Here is a 14,547-nt window from a genome sequence, read left to right as displayed (position 1 = left end):
TATGTCCTGGTTTTGAATATAAAACAGATTACTTCCTGGGGGGATGCCATTATTTCATGGCACTTTGGTCTCAGGAAATTTCTTCAGTGGTTCTTCCTAGAGATGATATGGCAGATGGTGTCCAGAATAGCAGCTTTCTCATAAATGCAGATGCAGGTTTCCTGTGGCTATTTCTTGAAGGATTCCTTATGTACTACTATGGAATATGAAGGGGGCCAGCCCCTCCACACCTGTGGGTGTTTCTCATCGGGTGGGACGAGAGACTGAGAAAAGAAATAAGACACAGAGACAAAGTATAGAGAAAGAAAAGTGGGCCCAGGGAACCGGTACTCAGCATATGGAGGACCCACGCCGGCAATGGTCTCTGAGATCCCTCAGTATTTATTGATCACTATCTCTACTATCTCAATGAGGGGGATGTGGCAAGACTACAGGGTAATGCTGGGGAGAGGGTCAGCAGGAAAACATGTGAGCAAAGGTTTTTGTGTCATAAATAAGTTTAAGGAAAGGTGCTGTGCCTTGATGTGCACATAGGCCAGACTTATGTTTGACTTTATACAAACATCTCAGTGCAGTAAAGAGCAGTATTGCCACCAGCATGTCTCATCTCCAGCCAGCCATAAGGTGGTTTTCTCCTATCTCAGTAAACAGAATGTACGATCGGGTTTTACACTGAGACATTCCATTCCCAGGGAGGAGCAGGAGACAGATGCCTTCCTCTGATCCCAATTGCAAACAGGCCTTCCTCTCACTCATCCTCCTCAGCACAGACCCTTTACGGGTGTTGGGCTGAAGGACGGTCAGGTCTTTCCCTTCCCACAAGGCCATATCTCAGGCTGTCTCAGGAGTTTGAGACCAGCCTGAGCAATCTAGTGAGACCCTGTCTCTGTTCAATAAAATTGAAGAAAAGAAAGAAAGAAAAAGTTACCTTTTCATATATTTTCTTCCTAATCCCCTTCTGTAAATGGTTGGTAATATTTACTTCCTGTCACTGTATCTGTGTGTGGATCTATGTCTATATATGTATTAACAAAAGCACGAGTATATATGAATCTACCTGTAGACATAAACATATATATCTATTATGATATATATATATATTTTTTACATGATAGAATCATATTTCAAAGAACATACCAGCCAACTTGAAGGGACTCTTCCTTGGCTTCAGATGCTATACTTTGAGCATCCAAAGACCAATGATTGCAAATGATGGAAGAACATTCATTGTATAAAATTCCATCAGTTTATAGTGATACTTGAAAAAAAAAGCATTTGTTACCATTGGGGGTTAGGAGAGAATCAAGTATTTAATTTGAAAAATGATAAAAGATCATAAACATGTTTTGTGTGTGTGTGGGGGGGGGCGGGCAGGGTTGCGTTGACTATGTTTTTTTTGTTTTTTACTTTTCTGCTTTTTTTCTTTCTTCCTTTCTTCTTTTCCTCCTTCTTCTTCCTTCTTCCTTCCTCCTCCTTCTCCTCCTCCTCCTCCTCCTCCTCTTCTTCTTCTTCTTCTTTTTTTTTTTTTTTTTAATATAGATAGGGTCTTATTGTGTTGCCCAGGCTGCTCTTGAACTCCTGGGCTCAAGCAATCCTCCTGCCTTGGCCTCCCAAAGTGCTGGGATTACAGGCATAAGCCATTGCACCTGGCCCTCTTGGTAATTTTTTATTACTGACCCTCATTCTGCTTCTTGGCTGTAAATTCCCACTTGCTTTTGCTGTATTTAGAGTTGAGTTCAGTCACCCTCTACCACTGCAAAATCCCATTACATTTGTCTATATGCCTATCATAATGGCCCTGAATAAAGTCTTCCTTACTGTACTTTAACAATTATCATTGAATAATTATTTTAAACACGTATAGCTTAATTAAGGAAGTGAGATTCCAACGCCTTTGCCATATTCTTCTGAATAGAGGTAAGTCACTAGGCCAGTCCATGCTTAAGGAGAGGGTGTAGAGCACCCAATTCTGTCCCTGTTTGGGCGCCACTGGTAACCTGCATGGACCTAGGGGGACGGAACAAAGGGTGGCAAACACAGGAATAAAAGACAAGAGATAAAAGAGTATATTTGGAAGAAGAGGTTGGGGGTACCTTGCCTCTAGTGGACAAGGACTCTGAGCTTTACACAGCCCTCCGTATTTTTAGGCAAAAGAGATAGTTGAGTGGGGTGCAGTGGAAGAAGGGGTCAGCTGCTCAGTCCAGAGTAGACTCACAAGACTGCATTCTCTAGATGTTGCAGTAGATAACCTCAGCGCCAGGGTGTGATTGCCTCCAGAAAACCTTCTGTCTGTAGGAGCAATCATGAGTTTGCTCACATCCTGCATTCATGATAAACAGTTTGCTGTTTGATCATGTAGCCTCCAGTGGAATGCTGAGTTGGTCACGTCCCACAGGCCTTTGGCTCTCTGCAAGTAGGAGCTACATAAAGGTGTGAACACTGGGAGGGTGGAGTTCATTGAGCCATCTGCCTGCCATAGATCTGTCATATAGTAAATTATTTTTGAGTGTTGATTGAGGTAGGACTGTCACTTTACTTTTTACCAAATAGATAGATATCTCACATAAATAATTTAGAATGGGTAAACCAACCAGGATTAAGTACTTATATCATCTATCAAGTGTGTTCACTGGCCTCTATAATAAAATGAGTGTAGAGTATACCTTCTGCTGTTCCCTGGGTCTTCAATGACTCAATTTTCCACCCAGCAGTATTCTTTAAAGGCATCCTGAGACAGGACATTGACAATTCATTGATAAGCAGTCTTAATTGTCACTATTACAGGGCTGTAGGTCCCTTGCCAGCCATGCCTTTGAGTCCCAAATGGTCTTCAGGGTTGGGCTGTGTTGTTCAAGAGCTTAGGACCTTAACACTTATTGTTCCGATATTTATTGGCTATAATAATTTCTCTGGAGCAGTCAGCTGTCAGAAAATTTTGTCTCCTTTGTAGGTAACTTGTCTTTGGTCTCTGGATGCTTTTATAGTCTCCTCTTTGTATCTGGTGTAATTTAGTTTCAATCTGTTGTGTCTACATGTAGACTTCTTAGTTGTTGGATTTCTTGAGTTTGAAGTTTGGAGTGTTTAATCAGTTCTGAAAAATTTTCAGTGTTACATCTTTGGATATTGTTTCTCCATTACTTGATTTTCTCCTTCTTGAAAAATTATCAAAGTCAAGGAGAAAGTCATGGGAACCCTCAATTTATAATTAGTCCATCAGAAAAATAGGAGGCCTGGATTTGTGATATATTGTTGGCCCTCCATATCCATGACTTCCACATCCATGGATTCAACCAACTGAGGATTGAAAATATATATATTTTAAAGCATCTGAACTGAGCACACACAGACTTTTTCTTGTCATAATTCCCTAAACAATACAGTATAACAACTGTTAACGTAGCATTTACATTGTATTAGATATTATAAGTAATCTAAAGATAATTTAAAGTATATGGGGTTGGGCGTGGTGGCTCGCTCCTGTAACTCCAGCACTTTGGGAGGCTGAGGCGGGTGGATCATCTGAGGTCAGGAGTTTGAGACCAGCCTTGCCAACATAGTGAAATCCCGTCTCTACTAAAAATACAAAAAATTAGCTGGGTGTGGTGGCGGGCGCCTGTAATCCTAGCTACTCGGGAGGCTGAGGCAGGAGAATCGCTTGAACCTGCGAGGCAGAGGTTGCAGTGAGCTGAGATCATACCATTGCACTCCAGCCTGGGCAACAGGAGCAAAACTCCATCTCAAAACAAAAAACAAAAATTAGCCAGGTGTAATGGCACAGCCTGTAGTCCCAGCTACTTGGGAGACTGAGGCAGAAGAATTGCCTGCTCCCGGGAGGCGGAGGTTGTAGTGAGCTGAGATTATGCCACTGCACCCCAGCCTGGGAGAGAGAGTGAGTCTCTGTTTGAAAAAAAAAAAAAAGTACGTAGGAGGATGTGCGTGGGTCACATGCAAATCTGCAAGTACTCTTCCATTTTATTTTATTTTATTAGAGACAGAGTCTTTTTCTGTTGCTCAGGCTGAAGTTCTGTAGCATGATCATACTCACTGTAGTCTCTAACTCCTGGGCTCAAATGAGCCTCCTGCCTCAGCCTCCCAAGTAGCTGGGACCACAGGCACTCACCACTGCACCCAGCTAATTTTTTAATTTTTTGTACCGATGGGGTCTCATGTTGCCCAGGCTGGTCTTGAACTCCTGGGCTCAGGTGACCCTCCTGCCTTGGCCTCCCAAAGTGCTGGGATTACAGGTGTGATCTACTGTGCCTGACCAATACTGTGCCATTTTATATCAGACACTTGAGCATCCTCAGGAGGTCCTGGAACCCATACCCTACAGACACTAAAGGACGACTGTATATATGTCTTTTGTCTGCATCTATGTAAACAAATATATGTACATGTATTCATATATATTTACATATATAAAATGTGTAAATATGTTGTTTTTAGGTTAGCAAGATTTAACTTCCACACTTTATAGAAACTTCCAATTGGAATGAAGGGGTGGCCTGCCCCTCCACACCTGTGGGCATTTCTCATCAGGTGGGAGGAGAGACTGAGAAAAGAAATAAGACACAGAGACAAAGTATAGAGAAAGAAAAGTGGGCCCAGGGCACTGGTGCTCAGCATACAGAGGACCCGCGCCTGGCCCTGGTCTCTAAGTTCCCTCAGTATTTGTTGATCACTATCTCTACCATCTCGGAGATGGGGATGTGGCAGGACAATAGGGTGATAGTGGGGAGAGGGTCAGCAGGAAAACATGTGAGCAAAGATCTGTGTCAAACTTATTTATAAGTTTAAGGAAAGGTGCTGTGCCTTGATGTGCATGTAGTCCAGATTTATGTTTGACTTTACACAAACATCTCGGTGCAGCAAAGAGCAGTATTGCCGCCAGCATGTCTCACCTCCAGCCCTAAGGCGGTTTTCTCCTATCTCAGTAAATAGAACACACAATTGGGTTTTACACCAAGACATTCCATTGCCCAGCAACGAGCAGAAGACAGATGCCTTCCTCTTATCTCAATTGCAAACAGGCCTTCCTCTTTCACTCATCCTCCTCAGCCCAGACCCTTTATGGATGTTGGGCTGGGGGACGGTCAGGTCTTTCCCTTCCCAGGAGACCATATCTCAGGCTATCACATGGGGAGAAACCTTGGACAATACCTGGCTTTCTTGGACAGAGGTCCCTGCGGCCTTCCACAGTGTATTGTGTCCCTGGGTACTTGAGATTAGAGAATGGCGATGAGTTTTACCAAGCATACTGCCTTCAAGCACTTTTTTAACAAAGCACATCCTGCACAGCCCTAAATCCATTAAACTCTGAGTCAACACAGCACATGTCTCTGCGAGCACAGGGTTGGGGCTAGTGTTATAGATTAACAGCATCTCAAGGCAGAAGAATTTCTCTTAGTACAGAACAAAATGGAGTTCCTTATGTCTACTTCTTTCTACATAGACACAGTAACAGTCTAATCTCTCTTTCTTTTCCCCACATGGGTGAATGGAGGATAATTGAATATACAATGACATAATATTATATTAGGACTTTACTTCTTCCACAATGTATTTTTTTTTTAAAAAAACAACTATTTGGTATAAACACACAGCCTGTAGAGTGGAAATGAGCAGAAAAACTTTAGCATTTCTTCCATATCATCAAAAAGACATCACTTTATTAAACAGGACTGTTATTATAGGAATCCGTAACACTGGAGGATGTGGCTGTGGACTTCACCTGGGAGGAGTGGCAGCTTCTGGGCCCTGCTCAGAAGGACCTGTACCGGGACGTGATGTTGGAGAACTACAGCAACCTGGTGGCAGTGGGTAAGGACAGCTGCCCTGTGTCACTCAGAGGGTGCCCAGTCAGTGGCCTTCCTTTCTCAGATGCTTACCTCTTTGGAATGCCTGCAGTACTCTGAAGTGTTAGATTCTCAGATCCTTCTCTTGCTCCCACACACGATGGTGTAATCTACCCTCTTGTGAGAGAAAAACCTTGATGTTACAGATATGAAACTGAACTTTCATAGTTTCAGATATAAAACTAAACTTTCCATATTTTAAGAAACTCAAGTTTCCTGAAGTGTAGCGTTCTTCCTCCTGACATTGCCAGCCCAATTTGATATGTCTAAGTCCTCTATCCTTTCCCATGAACAGGGTATCAAGCCAGCAAACCGGATGTATTCTTCAAGTTGGAACAAGGAGAACCACCGTGGACAACAGAAGATGGAATCCACAGTGGAGCCTGTTCAGGTGAGAGAACCTACAAGGCAGAAGGCTGTGGAAGTCACATTCTAAGTCGGTCAGAGAAGGCAACACAGCTGTGAAGGGGGTTTGAGGATATGTAAACAGTTCCTCTACTCATCTCTCTCCCAGTGTGAGACCTGTTTTTCTTTGTAGGAATTTAGAGTTTAAAAAAAAAAATCCCTTTATCTCTTCAGAGATCTGATTCTTTATTTTATCTACATATTTTTTGTTTGCCTGCCTGCATAATTTTCTTCTTCCTGGGGTTTCAAGTATTTCCCTTCTTCGTGTCCTTCCACCTCTCTTGTTATGAAATTCCACCTTCCAGGCCTCTCTCCAAAGAGGAAACTTCTAAAACTCCCGCCCCTTCATGCCCCTTGACTAATGCTGACCTCCCCTCCTAACACCTCCGCTGTGTTGGATGTGACAGTGGCTTCCTCAGGGTAAACTGGGCTTTCATTGTGCGTTGGCTTCCTTGGCTTCTCTTTTTCCTTATTCTTAGGTTCTCCAAAGGCCCCGTTTTCCATTTTCTCATCTGTGCCCTTCACTCTTCAAAGTTTCCTTCATTCTAGTAAGTTAAGCGCCTTCCATTCCCTGGAGGAGAGTCCCAAACTGACATCTCCCGGTTGTTACCTAACACAGATTTTAGTTCTGTGTTTATGTGATGGCAGTTCTCCCCTGAGTTCCTAGTAACTGCAAAGAACTAGAATCATCTTTCCTCCAAGAAAACCCCTGTTAAGTTTGTATTCTCGTTTGTTCCTGTACATCCTGAATCTTGGCCATCCAGGCATTACCTGCCCGAAGAGCTCTCTTCTTTAAAGGTATCTGCTAGTCATGATGAATCTCTAAGTAAAAAAGTCATTTTTTAAAACATCCTACGTTCCCAAGGCCAGCTTAAACCAGGTCATAACTCCTGCCCTACTTCCATTTGATTCCTTTCTGTGTTTAATAATTTGCTTTTGTTTTTTTCCCCGTCATATTCTGATGCCACTAAGTCCCAGTAAACCATGTTACCCGTCAAAGTTCTCGTTTCAGTGATCTCTGTGATACAATACCATCCTGCTCACAAAGAGATTTCCATCTTCTTTCCTAAACCCTCCCCGGTGTGTTCCACACATATGATTACTTCCCTGACTCATTCCCTTAAAAATTACTTATTATTATTTATTTTTTATTTATTTTTTTTTTTGAGACAGAGTCTCACTGTGTGCCCAGGCTGGAGTGCAATGGTGTGATCTTGGCTCATAGCAACCTCCGCCTCCTGGGTTCAAACGATTCTCATGCCTATCCCCAACACTAGCACCATACCTGGTACATGGTGATCATTCAGTAAGAGGATGTGGAATGGATGGATCTGTTCTTTGGATGAAATGGCCCTCCAACCTCTGGTCTGCTGGTCACAGTGAATTGCTTGTATTTTTAAGGTCTTTGTTTTGCAAGGCACATTTAGAATGCAGCCAAATCTGTCTTTATTCATTATTAGTGATCTAACCTTGTTTTTATGCTAACTGCTTTCACCTTTTAGTTTGTCTATACTATTATTTTTTGCCAATGTGCAAGGAACATTAAACATGTAGTTTTATTTACACTCAGGTCATACTGTTATTACTAAAGAGACACCTCACATCAAGGCATTAAAAAAAATACTTTGGGGCCGGGTGCAGCAGCTCATACCTGTAATCCCAGCACTTTGGGAGACCAAAGCGGGCAGATCACCTGAGGTCGAGAATTTGAGATCAACTTGGCTAACATGGTGAAACCCCGTCTCTACTAAATATACAAAATTAGCTGGGCGTGGTGGCACATGCCTATAATCCCAGCCACATGGAAGGCTGAGGCAGAGAATCGCTTCCAAGGTTACGGTGAGCTGGGATTGTGCCACTACACTCCAGCCTGGGCAACAGAGTGAGACTCCATCTCCGCCCTGCCCCCCGCAAAAAAAAAAAAAGTACTTAGGCTGTGAGCCAGGATTGTGCCACTGCACTCCAGCCTGGGCGACAGAGTGAGACTCCATCTCCCCCGCAAAAAAAACAAAACAAAACAAGTTTGGTCATGAGCCGGAATTGTGCCACTGCACTCCAGCATGGGCAACAGAGTGAGACTCCATCTCCCCGACTCAAAAAAAAAAAAAAAAAATACTTTGTCCGGGCACAATGGCTCACGTGAGGTCAGGAGTTTGAGACCAGCCTGGCCAACATGGTGAAACCCCGTCTGTACTAAAACTACAGAAATTAGCTGGGTGTGGTAGCAGGCACCTGTAATCCCAGCTACTTGGGAGGCTAAGGCAGAACAGTGGCTTGAACCCGGGAAGTGGAAGTTGCAGTGAGCTGAGATTGCAGCATTGCACTCCAGTCTGGGCAACAGAGTGAAACTCCATCTAAAACAAAAAAACAAAAGAAAACAAAACAAAAAAAAAAACAGAACAGACTTTTACCTCAAATCAAAATGATGGAAATCTTTGTTCTTTTCTTTCTAGAAATCTGGAAAGTTGATGATCATGTGCTGAAGCGCTTGCATAGTGAAAGCCTAGTGAACAGAAGGAAACAATGTCATGAACATGATGCATTTGAAAATATCGTTCATTGCAGCAAAAGTCAGTTTCTGTTAGGGCAAAATCATGATATATTTGACTTACATGGAAAAAGTTTGAAATCAAATTTAACTTTAGTTAATAAGAGCAAAGGCTATGAAATAAAGAACTCTTGTGAGTTTACTGGAAATGGGGACTCCTTTCTTCATGCTAACCATGAACGACTTCATACTGCAATTAAATTCCCTGCAAGTCAAAAACTCATCAGCACTAAGTCCCAATTCATCAATCCCAAGCATCAGAAAACACGAAAATTGGAGAAGCATCATGTATGCAGTGAATGTGGGAAAGCCTTCATCAAGAAGTCTTGGCTAACTGATCACCAGGTAATGCATACAGGAGAGAAACCCCACAGATGTAGTCTGTGTGAGAAAGCCTTCTCCAGAAAGTTCATGCTCACTGAACATCAGCGAACTCATACGGGAGAAAAACCTTATGAATGCCCTGAATGTGGCAAAGCCTTTCTCAAGAAATCACGGCTCAACATACATCAGAAAACACATACCGGAGAGAAACCCTATATATGCAGTGAATGTGGAAAAGGCTTCATCCAGAAAGGAAATCTCATTGTACACCAGCGAATTCATACAGGTGAGAAACCTTATATATGCAGTGAATGTGGAAAAGGCTTCATTCAGAAGACTTGCCTCATAGCTCATCAGAGATTTCACACGGGAAAGACGCCCTTTGTGTGCAGTGAATGTGGAAAATCCTGTTCTCAGAAGTCAGGTCTCATTAAACATCAAAGAATTCACACAGGAGAGAAACCCTTTGAATGTAGTGAATGTGGGAAAGCCTTTAGCACAAAGCAAAAGCTCATTGTCCATCAAAGGACTCATACAGGAGAGAGACCCTATGGCTGCAACGAGTGTGGGAAAGCATTTGCTTATATGTCGTGCCTGGTTAAGCATAAGAGAATACACACGAGGGAGAAACAAGATGCAGTCAAGGTGGAAAATCCTCCTGCAGAGAGGCACAGCATATTACATACCAGTGATGTCATGCAGGAGAAAAACTCCACTAACGGGGTGACTACACAAGTGCCTTCCGTGACCCCTCAGACATCACTAAACATCAGCGGCCTCCTTGCAAACAGGAACATAGTCCTTGTGGGACAGCCAGTGGTCAGATGTGCAGCCTCAGGAGATGATAGAGGATTTGCACAGGACAGAAACCTTGTGAATGCGGTGAATGTGGTTGTGCCTTCCGTGATCAATTATGTCTTATTTTATGTTACAGAAAACCCATAGGAAGAGAACTCAGATCTATGTGGAAAAAGGGTGGAGCAAAAATTTGTAGTTCATTATGTGGCTGAAAAGCATACACTGAGAGAAAATGTATAAGGCAGAGAAAGCCTGATAAACTCATCCTATTTAAATGTATGCTGTGATGCACAGGCAAAATCTGATGTTAGCCTAAACACATACACAGCAGTTGCTCTATTGTGTCAAATAAATGAGTAAAGGAAGCCCAAGTACTTTGAAGTGGAAGAAATGAAGTACTGTGAATTTTTAAAAGAGATGAAAGAATTGGTATCGGGGGTGTTGCAGTGACTGAAAAACCCCATAAGGGGTGGTTGGTGGGAAAGGGCTAGTACTGGAATGGTGGGATGTGGGACGCATTTGTGTCAATTCAGTTTCCTTAGACCAGTGTGAAGGATTAATTGAAAACCAGGACCATAAACTTTCAGAACTTTATATTTTGCAGAGGGATCTGCTGTTAATGGTACTTAAGCACCTGAGTACAAAAATGAGGTTTGGTTTGGTTTTGTTTTTTATGCCCAGGTCTCATCTCTCCAAAAGATTACAAATTCCCTGCTAATTTTTGTGGCTACTTAAATTTTAGAATTAAAGAAACTGAACACAAAATTTAAAAATTCAGTTCCCTCACTGCTCAAGAGCTGTACGTGAATAGCTGCTACCAAACTGGACAGCAGAGTGAACAGAACTTTGAGACAATGGGGACTCTCTGTCATCATTTCCAGCATCCCAGAAAGTTGTGCTGAAGAGGCTGCTTTGCATGATTTAATATTTCCCAACACATAGAAAATCAAAAACTATATTGATTTGGAGAGAGAATGATTTGGAAAGAGAAGAGTATTTTGTTATTGAAGGGAATGACAGTTGTAAAGAATGGAATTGTCACCCACAACTTTTGTGTGATTAGAGAGACTTAGTCAAATATAAAAGGGGCAGAGCAGGCCGGGCGCGGTGGCTCAAGCCTGTAATCCCAGCACTTTGGGAGGCCGAGACGGGCGGATCACGAGGCCAGGAGATCGAGACCATCCTGGCTAACACGGTGAAACCCCGTCTCTACTAAAAAATACAAAAAACTAGCGGGCGCGGTGGCAGGCTCCTGTAGTCCCAACTACTCGGGAGGCTGAGGCAGGAGAATGGCGTGAACCCGGGAGGCGGAGCTTGCAGTGAGCTGAGATCCGGCCACTGCACTCCAGCCTGGGCGGCAGAGCGAGACTCCCTCTCAAAAAAAAAAAAAAAAAAAAAAAAAAAAAGGGGCAGAGCAGAAAAGGAAAAGGACCCTTAGAATAAGTAGAACACAAAGGAGGAGGAAAATCTTAGTCTCTGAGAATGGATGAGACTGTAACAGATGGGGGGAGGTGGGTTTCTTTTGGGATGTCTTAGAGATGACCCTTTTATTTGTCCGTAAGACCTATCCCTTGCTAAAGTTACCATTTCAAAGATCCTGGCTTCTCTGTGACCTGCTGAACTGAGATGTGATTTTTTTTTTTTTTTTTTTTTTTTTTTTGAGATCATGATTTATCTTCATCGTTCTCCCTTTTCTGGGAGTAGATCTCTTGGCCTTCTTTATCCAGTTTTTTAACCTTCATCCCATATGGATACACTGTCCAAGTTACAGTAAGTGCTGCGCATAGGAAAAGAAATGAAAATTTGCCTTGTTGTGGCTAGCTCAGAATTCAACAGAAATCCTGGGTTACTAGGTAACTTTTGTTTTGTTTTTGTGTTTTTTTTGAGATGGAGCCTTGCTCTGTCGCCCAGGATGGAATGCAGTGGCACGATCTCAGCTCACTACAACCGTCGCTTCCCAGTGGGGTGTGTTGTCCCTGAAAACCCTGAGGAACAAAGGGCTGAATTGGGAATGCCCCAGTTTGTTGTGGGGCCTGAAGTTGGCCCCTCTTCTCCTTTCCCAACAACAGTTGCCCATTTTTATCAAATTTATTACAACGTTGATTAGCCAGTGTTTTCCTTTTTTATATCTTGGGCATAGGCCAGGTGGCTCTTTCTTTGTTGTAGTAGCTTGAGTTGTTATATTTTGTTCATTTGAGACTGGGCAATTCTGTTTTAGATGACCAATTGGACCACAATTATAACATTTCCCCCCAAATGTTCTAACTTGTCCTCCTAAAACAACTCCCATTATTGCTTGAGCTATAAGTTTAGCTTTATGCATAGCTCCTCCAATTCCATCACAGGCTTTTATGTACTCTGAGATTACATCTGATCCTGCTGGGACCTTTTCTTTTAATGGCTTAATGGCTGAGTGACACTCAGGAGTGGCATTTTCTTATGCCATCAACTCCACTATGACCTTACAGGCATTCTCATCCATAATTGACTTTTGAGCAGCATGTTGGAGCCTTGCCACAAAATCAGGGTAGGGCTCTTTAGAGCCTTGTCTTATTTTATTGAATGAGGGGCAGGTAGTTCCTGGGTCTTGGATTTTCTCCCAGGCCATAAGGCAGATAGCTCTAACTTGCTCAATGACCTCATCTTGCATTATTGCTTGTTGATTAATAGTGCTCCAATTTTGACCTGTTCCTAATAGTTGATCTGCATCTATGTTAACTGGAGGATTGGCAGCCCTGTTTCTTCAGACCTGTTCTTGTGCCCCATCAATACACCAAGTCTTAAATTGTAAAAATTGAGAGGGTGAGAGTGATGATTTCGCCAGAATCTCCCAATCATAAGGAATGTGTCTATGTCCATGAGCAATGGAATCTAATAATGTCCTCATATAAGGGGAGTTGAGTCCATATGCTTTACTCCCTCTTTCATATCTTTGAGCATTTTCATAGAAAATGACTCATATGTGGCCTCAGCTAGGGGAGGCTCTCCCTCTTGGGCCCCTTCTCCAGGTTGTACCTAATATTACTCTAATATTACTGGGAACCTCAATATCTCCTTGTTTTCTTGCCTTGTCAATAATCTTATATAATGCGCTACCCTGTCCACTAGGTGGTGATACAGGATTAAGTCTCATAGTGGGCGCTGAGGCTGTAGAGCCCTGCCCTGTGGTGCTGGAAACATTCCTGGCTGTCCATACTGATTTTCTGGGGGCAGCCGATACTGAAGTTCAGCTGGCGGCCAGTATTGATAGGCTACTGGCAGTTGGGTCTTATTTTCTACCGACTGTTATTGTGGATACTGTATTTGGATTGGCATTGCCGTGACAGAGACTCTGTCTTTCTCTATTTGATATTCTCTTGGGGTTTGGACTTGTCTAACCTGCATTTGAGGTTGTAATGTTACAGGCATCTGAACTGCTGGAAGAGGAGTTGGTCTTCGTGGTTTAGACTCTGATGGACCCACTAATTCTGGACCTTTTTCTTCTAATTTTAATGTTTCAGGGTATATTACCTCCTGTAATTGATTGTAGTCAACATTTTGCGTTGACCGAGCCATTACAGACTCTGCTACATATTTACAACGTAAACTTTCTGTTCCTTTCCAGGATTCTGTCCCTGCCTCTTCCTCACAATCTATTACACAGCTTTCAGGGGCATCAGAAACTGAAATGCTGTCTTCTCCTGTTTGAAACTATTCTAAAGGTACTTTAATAATGGCCCAATCATTCCATACTGTAAGTGCGACGATTTTACCCTCCCGACTTGCTTGTTTTAATTCTTTGCCAATTTTGTCCCAATCTTTTAGATCTAAAGTTCCCTGTTCTGAAAACCATAGGCAGAATTGTTCTGTCATTTGAGATAGTGTGATTATATTTTCTGTAGAGACTCTACCTCCCCCTCTTCTTAAAAGAATTTTAATTAAGCTGAGATAAGAGGCATATTTACTATCAGTTTGTTCTATTTTTACCCTGGGTTCTTCCGAGTGCACAAGCTTAACGCAAGGCTGACCATGGATGTACTTGGGAATCTCTTGTCAACTTGTTCTCGATGACCACGCTCTAGCGTATTTCACCCACGTTGGGCACCAGATGAAGGGGGCCAGCCCTTCCACACCTGTGGGTGTTTCTCATCAGGTGGGATGAGAGACTGAGAAAAGAAATAAGTCACAGAGACAATAGAGAAAGAAAAGTGGGTCCAGGGGACCGGCGCTCAGCATATAGAGGACCTGTGCCAGCACTGGTCTCTGAGTTCCCTCAGTATTAACTGATTACTCTCTACCATCTCAGAGAGGGGGTAGACTTTTACTAACCATACTGCCTTCAAACACATTTTTATCAAAGCACATCCTGCACAGCCCTAAATCCATTAAACCTTAAGTCAACAGAGCACATGTCTCTGCAAGCACAAGGCTGGGGTTAGGGTTACAGATTAACAGCATCTCAAGGCAGAAAATTTTCTGTAGTACAGAACAAAATGGAGTTTCTTATGTCTACTTCTTTCTACATAGACACAGTAACAGTCTGATCTCTCTTTTCCCCACAAGTGAGAGCAAATAGAAAAAAAAAAGCATAATTCAACATTTTCAGAATACAGTGATTTTGCTAGTAATATGTAAGAA

At 42.6% G+C, this 14,547-nt stretch overlaps 1 protein-coding gene across 6 annotated transcripts in view; it reads left to right on the top strand.

Annotated features, from left to right (window-relative positions):
• LOC105497087 (zinc finger protein 350) overlaps positions 1 to 13,527 on the top strand; it is a 43,189-nt gene extending 29,662 nt beyond the window's left edge. For all 6 annotated transcript variants that reach the window (XM_071087693.1, XM_071087695.1, XM_011767822.3 and 3 more), the window contains 3 exons: positions 5,694 to 5,820; positions 6,151 to 6,246; positions 8,714 to 13,527. In XM_071087693.1, coding sequence (XP_070943794.1) covers positions 5,694 to 5,820; positions 6,151 to 6,246; positions 8,714 to 10,077 — 1,587 coding nt within the window. In that variant the 3' untranslated portion in view covers positions 10,078 to 13,527. The remainder of the gene's footprint in view (positions 1 to 5,693; positions 5,821 to 6,150; positions 6,247 to 8,713) is intronic.
• Positions 13,528 to 14,547: the final 1,020 nt, after the last annotated feature.

Source organism: Macaca nemestrina, chromosome 20, assembly GCF_043159975.1.
Source record: "Macaca nemestrina isolate mMacNem1 chromosome 20, mMacNem.hap1, whole genome shotgun sequence".
Classification (NCBI taxonomy): domain Eukaryota; kingdom Metazoa; phylum Chordata; class Mammalia; order Primates; family Cercopithecidae; genus Macaca; species Macaca nemestrina.
The sequence above is the reverse complement of the archived record's forward strand: the minus strand, read 5'-3'. Positions and strand labels throughout refer to the sequence as shown.